Below are 13,055 nucleotides of genomic sequence, written 5' to 3' on the forward strand. Positions count from 1 at the left end.
ACATTCAGGTAAAATGTATTACCTGGCTAACAGTTCTTTTGAATAAGAGAGGTGCTTGGCTAAAACTAGAGGCCTCGAAAGCATGAAAATGTAATGCGGGTTCTGCCTAATTTTTATCCATGACATTAGCGAAGTCCAAGGATTTTTCAAGGCCTTGGTCTTCTCATTGGTAATATGGGGAAGATGCAAGACTACGATTTATTCCTCACAGCAAAAATGTCTTCTGGAAACGTAAAAGCCATATTAACGTTCTTCCAAACCACATCTTGAATTATTAAACATCAACAGCCTTTAGCCCTCTGTGCCCAGACATTTTGGAAAGGTGCTGTGCCAAAGTCCGTTAGTGCTGAAATCAGCATTGGCAGGACACTTGTATCTTTACTCCCTCTCAGCTGAACCATTGAAATCCAATGTCTACCAGGAAAACAGGAAGCTAAACGTGGGACTCTTGCTGCCAATCAGACAGCAAAGTAAAACTAGTTTTCCTGATATCTCCTCTTTAGAGTGGTTGGTTTGTTTGTTTGTTTAAAGAAAGAGTTAGCTTCTATACCCAAGGGTGACTCTAGATCCTAGAAAATGCTTTCTGTGCTGACCAGATTTTGAATGCTTCAGGTAATATTGAAGATCTTCTGATTCAACAGATACCAATTAGCAGAACCTGAAATTTTTGACAGTGCGGGTTAATTTGGAAGAGGGGTACAGGGGAGCAGGAAACATTTCTAACTTCAGATTCGAAGAAGAAGCAATACGGAAAAGAAAAGCACAAAAGTCCTGAACTAGACCAAAGGTTTTCTCCTTCCACTGACTAGTGCATTCACTGCATTAATTCACCTATGCATTTCCCCAGTTTGTCAGCCTGGCTACAGATGGGAGACAGATCCATAAACAGATCTGCTAGAATGTTCTGGAGACAGCCCTTATCTCTCTGCTATTCTGGGGGATAAACGGAAGGTTGACATTAAGTTAGAGACACAAGGCGAGAGGTACGCCATCCATTTAGAGCAGCCGCTAGCCACATGCGACTGTTGAGCACTTGATGTATAGCTAGTCCAAACGGAGAGGTGCTATCAGTATAAAGCATATACCAGATTTCAAAATGTAGTACCAAAAAAAAAAAAAAGAATGTAAAATACCTCAATATTTTATATTAAGTACATGCTAAAGTAATATTTTAGATACGTTGGGTTAAATAAATGTATAATTTAAATCCATTTTACCTGTTTTATTATTATTTTTTAATATGGCTACTAGAAAATTTTAAAATACACATGTGGCTCTCATTTGTAGCTCTTGCTATATTTGTATTGGACCAGAGCATCTCAACCTCACCTGAATCCTTTGAAAGGTCAGAATTGAACGTATGAAAATGGAGTCAGATTCACAAAGCAAATAACATCATTTTCCACAAGATAACCCTGACACAGACTGAGAGAAATAAGACTGATTATGAGGTTTTCCTGTCATAGTTGATCTCTTCTTGGGTCAAACTAAATGCTCTTTTGTAATGGCCTGTTTTAGATAATACCAAGAAAAGCCCGACCGAGTATTAGTCAAAGCATGCGTATTGATTAGGGTCAGGAGGACCTGGGTGTGAATCCTATCTTTGCCATTTACTAGCTGTGCAGCTTCAGGAAAATTATCTAACACATTAAGATCTCTGTTTTCTGTGAAAAGATGGTATTTCCTCACAGAGCTACTGGGAAGGTTAACGTAGCAAGAGAGTTACAGAACTTGGACACCTTATCTATCTAGCATATAGCAGTCAAGAATGGTAGCTATATTAGTTAAATTCAAGCAACATTATCTGAGCACCTTCAAGAATAATAATGGTGTAGGGGAGATGTAGGGCAAAGGAGATAGGACCTCTTGTCTTGAGGCCTTCGAGCTAGTGAATTAAAGCCGAAATCCTGACTCAGTATTTATTGTACACAGTGCAACACTGCCCTCTAGTGACAAAATTTGGAAAGCATTCAGAGCATGAGGCAAGTAAAGAAGAAAAATGTAAATTTTCCTGGGCACAAAGACAATAAGTTCTGCAGATCAGAGAGATTATATCAAAGAACAATTTTTACTTATGAGTCACCTTTAAGGCAGTGGCAGGGAATTGGAAGACCAATAAGATTATCAAGATTTACTATTAATTCAGAGTTTGTCACTTTGTTAACTATACGGTTTCTCAGACAAAAAAATAATAGTTCTCTTTGGACATACTAAATGTAACACTTAAAGAGGAGAAAGCTTGGGTGTATGCCAGAATACCAGGATATATTTCAGTGAGACAACATAGAAAGTTTGAGCTTTGTGGATTGCTCATCTTCTGTGAACAGTTGATAAATCAGATCTGATCACACGTTTTGCTTAACACAACTATCAAGGTCAAAACTTAAGGCTGAGCTGTTATACAAGTTTCAGTGTAATCCTCTGCATTTTTGCCTCTTTTCTTGCAAAGCACCTAAGCCAAGATAACAGTACCTTGGGCTGTCGTGGAGATTAAGCAAGAGAGAGACAGAAACGCTTGGCACAGTGCCTAACACTCAAAGCATACAGTGTTGGCCACTGTTATTTTTATTTTTGTTGTTTCCATGGTCCCAACTGCCAGAGGCCCAAGGAAGAAAAAACTACAAGGTACAACAACTCCTTTTACATTTTTCGGTTTGAAAACAAGGCCTATCTAATTTTATTTCCTGATGTTTCTACCAATCGAAGTTATCATTTTAAAACAAGAACACCTGAGCATAACTTTGATGTCTCTGAGATTATGATGCTGACTGAAGCCCAGTAATAATTTAGAATTCAGATACCGATCTTTAATAAGGCATAAAGATGATGCTGTCATCAAAACCACCTGCAAAGACAAGCAAGATGTGTTATCGTTTTAATCATAAACCGAATATGGACCATCCCAGGTGTTCTTGTCCGCCTTTACTCTCTTCAGTTAATTTGGATGAAAGCCCTAATACTTTAAGCTAGAAAGATTGTGTAATAATTTTCCTCATTTAATTTTCACTTTTATTATAGTGATCTCGTGTCCAAACATTTGTTTTTTGATGATCAGCTGGGTTAACATGTGACCCCGGGAGCCAGTCCACACAACTGTGAAATGTGCTCTCTAGTCTCTTGCAGTAGTTTCAATATCCTGAAAAGGAAAAGAAAACTGATGCGAAGATGTGTACGGGCTTACTGACAGCAAGGGGAGACGGTTAGTACTGGAAACCCACTTTTAATGGTCTCGAGAGCCTGATTCGCAGAAGGAAGAATCAGCGCTACACACCTTGTTATGGTAGGGTCCTAAGACGATCCAGCCACAGAAGGTGTAACCCAGATAGATCATTCCAGCGCAGGCACAGAAGCGAAGAACTTTTGGCAGTGAGGCTTGCATTGTTAAAATGAGCACCTGAAAAAAGATAACAGAACGGAGGGAATTAAAAAGGAGCTTACTAGAACCCAAAGAAGAAATGAATCTCAATCCCAGTGGCACCGCCCAATGCCACATCCTTACATTATATTTTTGGAAGTAACCCAGGTATCTGATAACTCCAACCCAGACGAAGAGAGTAGATGTTCCAAGCAAAATGCTGCACAGATCGTAATTTGTGAGATTCTAAGGAATGAAAAAACAGACATATGAGCCAAATATTCTCCTCCATTCAGCTTATTAGCCTCACTTTAAGTTGGTTGGGGAAAGATGGAATGCCTGCCTCTATAGGTGAAACTAAGAATTTTTAAACTGTAAAAGAAAATAATAGAAAGCACAGTTCCAAACGGGTCCCTCATTTCCTTTTGGTATTTCAATTGGTTGAACTGATTTTTTGTTCAAATAATATCCTGAAATAGAAAATGCATTTACCGCTGACCTAGGCATAAAAGAATATAAACAAATGGTGTTTGTTAAATATGAAATAACACCATTAGGCTACTTTGGAAAGAAAGCTCAAACATGATTTGCTAACACAGTTCCTCCTCTCAAGGGTTTCTAGATCTAATGGAGGAGACAAACACGATTCTGATATAACATGCTAAGTGCAATGAGACACTATGCCCGGCTGATCACAAAGGCCTTCCCATGGGTGTGACCCCAGAACGGAGCTGGGCCTGGAGGACAGCTGGGCAAGAGCTCTGCAGACAAAGGTGGAACAAAGGCCCAATGCTGAGAGCTGGCAAGAGGTCGCAGAAGGGCGGTACCATGGGTCAGTGTGAGCTACTCTTGGAGAGAAAGGCAGAGCTAAATGACGAGGACCCCGGAGGCCACTTCACCCAATGGGGGTCTTGTCAGGCAGAAAGGATTATAATGGCAAGATAGATATTTCCAGAAACATTCCCCTGACATCTGTGTGAATGGTGAATAGAGCTGAGGGGTAGAAGGCTGAGCGCAGGACAAGCAATGAGGAAGTTGTTGCAATCGTCCAGGCCAGAAAGGAAGTCGACCTGGAGGAAGCCTGAGGGAGGCGGGACAGACACGAGGTAGGCGCTTTAGTGTCTGGAGGTAAAGTTGGTAAGATTTCCTGGCTGACAGCATCCCATGGAGGGGAGGACAGCTGGGTGAAGGAGTCAAGACTTTGTCATGCGATTACATCAACTAAGTTATACATACTGTCAGGCACCTAGTAGACACTCAAATATTGCTGCCCTCACCCCCTTCATCAGAGCACCCACTGGTCATGGACGGTCACCACTGGCTCTTGACATGCTTGGTTCATGGGTCAGCTGCTCCTTTTGCAACTTTAAAAAAAAAACCCCCCACTGAAACAACCAATCTTCTCAAACCTCAGTTTCTATTCTGAAAACGCTACCAGGTTTCCTGGGGATATTTATAACGAATATCATCTCCCAAGAATATCAGCTTCCTTATTTTTCCTTCATGAGGAATCAGGTCAGAGGAAGCTTCAATTTTATGGGTGTGAGAAAAGGGGAAACATGAGAATCAAAGCAGTCTCCACAGGATTTTATATCTTAAAGTATGTAGGATCATCCAGAAGGACAGAAAGAACAACAGATTTAAAATAAGTTGCCACTCACCTTTACTTTAATTTCCATTTTTAATATGGATCCAATTATTGTCATTAGGTCGCTGATAATCACCAGGACATACCATCCGTTGATGAACTCCCATTGGTCGGCATTACACACACGTCGCTTGTACTTCTCCAGGAAAAAATTTAGAAATCTCTGCAGCAAACATTTTAAAAAGCATTTCTTACAAACCACACTGCCCTCTTGAAGGAGAAGACAAATGCAAAAAGTGCTCTCGCCTGTAAAATGATATGGTATTACCTTTTCCGATTAGATATACCCACTTCAAGGCTGGAAATTATGGCCCACACTTTCCCCCCTAATTTATCCCAGCTAGAAGTAAGCATCCAAGTGCCTGCCAAATGAACTCAAACATTAAATGCGTATGCTCTAACTCCAATAGACTCTTGTCATAAGAGCTAGTACGTAGTACATTCCAACTACTTCATGTATCATCAACTCACTCAACCAGACAACACCCTATGAACCGGGCACTATCAGCCCTATCTTCCAGAGGAGGAAACTGAGGCATGGAGAAGCTAAGCCAGGATTTGAGTGCAGGTATACCAGCTCCAAAGTTTGTGCTCCCAATGCCCCCACCGTCTTGGCAGAACCAGAACCCTGACCTTGGATCAGAGTATCAAGTGATTTGGGTGGGGGTGGGGGTTGGTAAGAGAAGCAGGTATTTACAAAATAAGTTGACAAATGTCAAGAATAAGAAAAGTAGAATATAGACTATATCCTTGCTCCACGAACGGTATTCTGATGACTTTGAGCACCTGACCCCAGCCTGCATTTACACACATGCCACAAACCAGAGTGAGGCTTGCGGGGAGCTGGAATATACATTCACCAGAGTCCTGAGAGTAAAAAAAGGTAAAATGAAACTCAGAGGAGAATTTTAAAGTATTCTACGCTTCATTATAACCCATTTACCATGCCTCCCTGTCAAAATGAACTCTGATTTGAAGACAAAGGATAAAACCCACACATGCTATTATTCTATACTTAAGATCACTCCTGAATTTAAAAGGGTTTCATTTATTCTGGAAACATTCAAAAGCTTGAGAGTTCACCATTGTGTACCTGTGCTTATTAGTTCAGTTTTAAAGCAGGATAATTATCTGATCTCACCTGACATGCAAGGGGCTTTTACTCACCCTACACACCTCAGGTTGATTAATGCCTTGTAGGGGGGCAATCACTCAAAGGACTCTAATTTAGTCAAGGGCTCTAGAAAGGGCAGGATGACCCAACATCAGCGTCCACTGTTTGAACAAATTGAGGGCGGAGGCCAAGAGGGGAGGGAGAAAATTCAAACACATACTTACCTTTCGTAAACTTAGAGCAAGAACGATGGATCTTGTGCACAGAATAAGAGATGCCAAGCAAATCACAATGACGAATGCATCAAACACCAGGACATACTGAGTATTTTTCTGGACTGAGGAACAAAAGCAGAACTTCTTACTTGGAAATAATTTCCAGACAACATGGCAGTTGAAAAAGATCAATTTGTTTCTCAAACATCAGAAACAAATTGCAATGCATTCGTTCAGAAGTCCACAAATAAGGTAAATCATCCCGATAGTAAGAGTTACGCATTTAAAAACATATAAACTCTTAGATGTACGAAAATGCATTTGTAAATATTTACTATAGAGTGGAACTTGACAGAAGGTGGTCCATTGGGCTCCATTCAAAAAAGCAAAGCTACCGATATACTCTGAGTTCTTTCACATAAAAGCACAAACATCAATTTCTCCATTAATGAAAGAACAATTTAAAATACCAACAACTTAGAATCCCCATTTCTGCTTCTCAATCTTACTGTGCACTTTCCCAGCAAAGAGTGCCAATTCAATAAGCATTTTCTGCACATGGAGAAAGTAGCTTCTTGGAACTGAAGTAAGAGGAGAGTAATAATCAGATTTTTGTCTTGGAACACAGTAGCACGGGGAATGAAGTGGAGGAAGATGAAACTGTAAACTTAACTTCAATCAGACTTCACGGTATTATCCCAAATCCCAACCATGGCTCTCCCTTGTTTAGTCCCCTGCCAATCACTGCTCTTCCCCCATCTTCTCTACCCTGACCATGGCTCTCCCTTGTTTAGTCCCCTGCCAATCACTGCTCTTCCCCCATCTTCTCTACCCTGACGGCACACTGGTCTTCCTCCTTCCCTACTTCTACCAAGTTTTCTCTCTTGCCTCAGGGACTTTGCACATGCTTATCCCTCTGCCTGGAACGGCATGTTTATTTTTTTCAGACTTGGGTTTCAGACTGAGTATCTTCCTCTCTGAACAGAATTCTCTAAATTCCCATCTTTATTACCCCCTCCCCGATACTTTCATAGCACTCTCCACAAACGAATACACGTATAGCTCCTTTTAACTCTCCTTTGCTTGATGACCTCTGTACTTGTAATTATGTCTTCAAAGAGCACAGCAAGGAGCACAGGAACAGAAAAGGACACAGCCTCTTGGGCCTGAAAACCTGGGTCGGAATCTCAGCTCTGCACGCAGAAGCTGAGCAGCCTTGGGGAAGGTGCCTCAATTTCCTCATCCGAAAAATGGGTAGAATAAAAATTATCTATATCATAGGGCTGCTGTGAGGATTAAACAAGTTCATATATGAAAGCACTTAGAACAGCTCCAGATAAATAATAATAGCAAACTCTTATAGTGGTCACTATGGTATCATTTGATGTCCATCTTCCTCACTAATGGTTGACTCTGGGAGGCAGGGACCATATGTATTTTGTCAACACTACGGTACCTGTACTTAGCATAATGCTTCAGTATGCTTACAAATAAATGCAAAAACTCCAGCAGAACATGAAAAGACTACCAAATAAACTTAGAACTTGTGAAGGTCTAAGCTAAGTTAGAGGCAAAGAGGCACAGATGAAAAGGTACAAAGTGGCGAGAGATGGAGAGTCAACCTGATCTCCAATGGGACCTAAGGAATAAGGAAGAAGGACGGACCAGGAATGACTCCTGGTTTTCTGTCTCGGGTAAATTGAGCTCAGACTGGACGTTCATGACAAGAAAGGATGACTCAGTGGCAGCTAAAGCCATGGGTGGGGACAGAGCCACTCAGAGAGAAATGGGGATGGGGGGGTGGTGGTCAGTAATATTTGAGAATTAGAAGAGGAAACGAACTCAGGACAGAGATGGAGAAAGGCCAGAGGAGCAGGAAACAGCACTGGAGACAGGCAACTTCAGGGGAGTCTAAAGTCACAGTGCTCCCCAGTGACACCTCTGCAGGGAAGGCGTTTATGAGAAAGACGGGAGTGTCCACAGATTTACTACTAACAAGGGCGTGAGGGACAATGGCATAAGTGTCTGAGGGCAAAGCTGCTCAACCAGTGTGATATGACCATAGCCAGCTGGTAAACATAATTTGCTGAACGAATTATTTAGCATTACTAAACTTCAGACGCCTCACTACAAAATGGGGGGCGGGGGCAACTGCACCTGCTTCGCAGACTATCAGGAAGCCAGGTGAAACTGTCCGTCCATGCAGAGTGTTTATCAGAACTGGGCCTAGCGCCTAGCACTTATATCTACCTTCAGCCATTTTACACTTCAGACATTAAGGTTACATCAAGACATCATCTAAGGCAGGGGTCCCCAACATTTTTGGCACCAGGGACCACTGCTCCTATGAGAATCTAAAGCCTGATGATCTGAGGTGGAGCTGAGGCAGTGATGCACTGGGGAGCAGCTGCAAATACAGATGACGCTTTGCTTGCTCACCTCCTGCTGTGCAGCCCGGTTCCTAACAGGCCACAGACTGGTACTGGTCCACGGCCCAGGGGTTGGGGACCCCTGATCTAATGCGTAGGTGAGAAAGTAACACAACAAGACCAGAACCCAAGACCGCTTTTTGAGGGGAGAGGGAGACCTATGGATTGGGATGGAGGGAATAGGGGCAGTGCTTGAGAACATGAGATTGAAAATCTTATAAAATGCCAGTCCTTTCCGAGGCCCTGAGAAGACCTACACGCACCACCACTGCCCGCCTGTGTGACTCTAACCGGCACATCCCACACTTACTAAACTCTCTTTCCTTGTGACACTCACATCACCCATCAGTGGGGGTCTTGCTCACCAAGACCTTCTCCAGCCCCTCATGCTCAAATTGCTACTTTCATGAAATCAAGTTAAAAGTAAAGGTTATGGGCACACTTGGGGATGGGTATCAGAAGTCATAAAAAGTAATATGTGGTTTGTATGAAAAATGGACATTCTCTAATATTTTGCCTTGAGATAACAGGTAATGATGAGAAGGAGAGAGAAGCCTCAGGGTAAGTAAATGGATGTGAATGAACCTCAGAACGTTTTGGAAATAGCGCGAGGATCCCACCAGATGTCACCCTTGCCTTTGTCCCACTCTCCATCTCGCCACTTCCCTAAAGCCAGGGCGATCAACCCATCAGATCACTTCAGATATGCAGGTGGGGAGGGAACCTCCATTTCCTAAGCTGGTTTCCAAACTTCAGCTTTTTAAGACTTTCAAGTGTTATCATTTTGTTTTAAATTCGTGTTTTCCTAGTGACAGAATCTGGTTTCTTAGGACGGCAGGTCTGGGAGCATGTATAAACATTAGCGTTTCTCCTCACTGGCCACAGGAGGGAGCCAGAGCTCCTTTCTTCTGCGTGTAGACAGGCAAGGAAACATCCCTCCCAGCCCCCAGCCCCCACCCCCCACCCCTGCCCCCGGTGTTCCAAGGAGCCCTGTGGGGAGCAAGGAAACTGTGCTCCACGAACCCTTTTGATTGACTAACTCATTTGGTCACAATGACTATTCCAAACCACATTTCATATGTAACAAAGTGAGCTTTTTTCACATAAAATGGCTGTAACCTATACTTGGACTTGGGAAATAAGCATCTGATCTGTGCATTTCCATGGGATACTGTGTGTCTGCGGAGGCGCAGTAATTACTTTTAACAGAAACTAAAACTGTATATTCTGATCAGAGGCTTAAATCAGTTACTGGAACTTCGAAACCAAAACTTCATCAGGACATGTAAAGCTGGAAAGCAGCAGGCCACACCTTGAATCTAGATTTAAACTAACCTAAAATATTTAGGAACCATCTAAATATTTTGCATTTTAATTTGTTCTAATAATCTGGTCAAAGGCAAATTCAGCAAAACAAAACTTATATATCAAAAAATATTGACCTTCCATCATTAACGTCATCCCGAACCCTTAGGGAAAACAAGTTCTGTGTAGCCCAATTTAAACTATAGGTCAAGAGGTGTTTTCTGAGTCATGACTGAGTAAATGACCCACTGTGTTTGCATAGGCTGCTCTCTGGGCTCCGAAGGCCTCCATCCCTCTCCATTGTAAAAGGCTCAGATCAAAGCACGTCTTCTCAGAGAATCATCGCTTCGTTTTATTTCTCACTCTGCCCCAGTAAAATGAACCTTTGCTTTCTTCACCCTCATACCTTTTGTGCCACCACCACTTACTCCTAACCATGACAGATTAGAGATTTTTTAAGCACATCTGTCTCTCTCACTCAGGAGTTTACTTTCTTTTCCAGAGTACCCAGCAATTAACTATGTTCCAACTCTTGTTTTCAGTGCGTTGCTTTAAATCCTAACTTATTTAATATTCAACATCCTGAAGGGATTATTCTTGTCCTCATTTTGCAGAGAAAAATACTGAGCCAGAGAGAGGTTAAGTAATTCATCAGAGATCACAGATATAGTACACAGAACCAAGACCACAGCCCCCAGATAGTGTGGCTGGAAAGGCTGGCCCCTAACCACTGGGCCATACTGTCTCTCCTAAGAGGTCTACAATCAATATTTGCTGAACTGAATAAAAATGCAAAGTTTTGAGAATCTAATGCTCAAGGTGTGGTTCTCCAGAGCCCTTTCTTCCTATCAGCATCCGAATAAACCATTTAAACACCTCAAATCCAAAAATAAAATGCTAAAACTCATTGGTAATCCACAATGGGCAAGCATATAACTTACTTACCAGATCCAGATATGTTTAAGTCTTTACATTCTTCAATGTTAGCATCGCTGTCAAAATAGATTTTGATTTTGCCACTGTGAGCTTTATTGTCAAACGTAATCTGGAGACACAAATGTATGGAGAGCAGAAAGTATGTCCTGTTAGATAGACTTTGCTTAAAATATTAATGGCATCCAAACAGCTTGTTGATCCAAAATTATACTGATAAAAATGTCCTCATTACATGACTCCTTCACAGCTTTCCACTGTTAATGAAAATATATGGTCCAAAGGGTGAATATATGAAGTTCTACTAAATCTACCTGCAGGTTCACAGAAATGCTAAAGCAAAACAGCCAACTAGTCCCAGGACCAGAAATGAGATTCACCAGTCTTTGACAAGAGAACACAATGATCTCATATATTACACCGGATGGCATTTAAAAGCATTTGCTTCAACTTAATCCTATGGATATGAAATTTAGGTTTTTACTAGCCTGGAGATTATTTTTCTGTTTGCCTCAAGTGCTACACATAATGTTTTCAGAAGTGACAAAGCTTGCTCCAAGGCTGCAGGCTGAATTTAAGATATCCAAAGATCCTCAATCTTCCATATTATGTTTCAATCACTTAAAATTTATAAGTGAAATGTGCTGAGTATTTTAAAGTTTTTGAGAAGTATTTTAGGGGGTTTCCTGAGGGGAAATGAGATCTCGAGTGCCAGAGTTAGTGGAGGTTTAGTCAGAGGTCACAGGCTAATTCTTGAACCTCTGGTTTGGTCATAGTGATATTCTTGAATTACACAGAAGGTGGCTTGTGTTCAGAGATGCTCCAGTGCTTGTGAATTTAATCATAGGTCATCTACACTTTCAGCTCTCATGTTCTCTGCCTGTGAATATTTTGAATTTCATAATGTGTTCCATTATGTGTAGGTCTCTTCAGGGCAGTTAATCATGCTCTTCTCTGCCGGAGATATTCTTCCTTACCACGTCACAATTTATTATTGTTGTTATTTCTTTCTTACTTGTTTTTCTATCTATCTCTTTTGCTAGGCTATAAGCTTCCACTGTACCTCTAGAGCACAGCAATGTCTGGTGCATAGAGTTTGTTGATTGCTGTTGAATAACATACTCTTCTGAATTGCTAAAAGACATTTACATACAACTTTCAGTTCAGCTTTCAGTTTTGTTCCTCCACATACATGAAGGAGAGAAGGAGGGAAAGGGGAAAGAAGGAAGGGAAGAAGAAAGGGAGGAAGGAAAGGAGGAAGGAAGGAAGGGAGGGAGGGAGGGATAGAGGGAAGAAGGGAGGAAGGAAAGGAGGGAGGAAGGAAGGAAAAGCATGAAACTCTGTGAAAGTGAGAAGGAAAGTTACTCTTCCACAAGAGTGAGTAGTCTCTTCTACTGCATATATCTCCTCCCAAAATAAAAGCAGAAAAAACTGAACCTTTGCAGACTGGCCTTCAGATCAAGGGGGAAGTTTCTGCTTCAAGGTTTGGAAGCATTTGCTACGTTTGTAAAGATCCTCCTTTGAAAGTGGGGAAAATATAGACACTTAAAACACTTCTCGTAAACTTTTTTTTAAAAAAACTGTGTTAGAAGAGGAAGAGGTCAAAGCCAATTTTGAAAACTTCTCTTTTTAACCCGGAAATTTTATTTTAAAAAGTTGGAATGGGCTTGCTTCATTCAGAAGTAAGGGTCTCTACAAAGTGTCATTAAACTGTTTTAAACACAATTGCATTTAACATATCCTTAGGCTTGTGTGTTTTACACTCTACATCTACAAAAAGGAGTAGAGAACAAAGTGGCTTAGTAAAATTGTCACTTGCCGTATTCTGAAAGGCATAACAGTCTGGTACCTCTCGGGAAAGGATCGTCTGTAGGTCGATGCCTTTGAGGTGAAAGGAGATTTCAACTTGTAAGAGCCTGAATAAAAAAATATCACAAGGTATAAATTACCGCAGTCTTACCATCCACTCTCCTTTCTTCATTTGTGTCCCCTGGGAAATGAGACTTAAAAACTTATTTACCTATAAAATTCCAGTCTGAAGAATGATGAGTTCTTC

At 41.4% G+C, this 13,055-nt stretch overlaps 1 protein-coding gene across 1 annotated transcript in view; it reads right to left on the reverse strand.

Moving 5' to 3' along the window:
- The window catches only part of MCOLN2 (mucolipin 2), a 63,223-nt gene that overhangs the window by 10,175 nt on the left and 39,993 nt on the right, over positions 1-13,055 (reverse strand). Inside the window, exons 6-11 of the mRNA XM_011355572.2 lie at positions 12,819-12,915; positions 11,012-11,111; positions 6,342-6,454; positions 5,017-5,166; positions 3,500-3,601; positions 3,272-3,394 (exon numbers count right to left, since the gene is read on the reverse strand). Of these exons, the coding sequence (XP_011353874.1) occupies positions 3,272-3,394; positions 3,500-3,601; positions 5,017-5,166; positions 6,342-6,454; positions 11,012-11,111; positions 12,819-12,915 (685 nt within the window). The remainder of the gene's footprint in view (positions 1-3,271; positions 3,395-3,499; positions 3,602-5,016; positions 5,167-6,341; positions 6,455-11,011; positions 11,112-12,818; positions 12,916-13,055) is intronic.

Source organism: Pteropus vampyrus, unplaced genomic scaffold (assembly GCF_000151845.1).
Source record: "Pteropus vampyrus isolate Shadow unplaced genomic scaffold, Pvam_2.0 Scaffold22, whole genome shotgun sequence".
In the NCBI taxonomy this organism is placed as follows: Eukaryota; Metazoa; Chordata; class Mammalia; order Chiroptera; family Pteropodidae; genus Pteropus; species Pteropus vampyrus.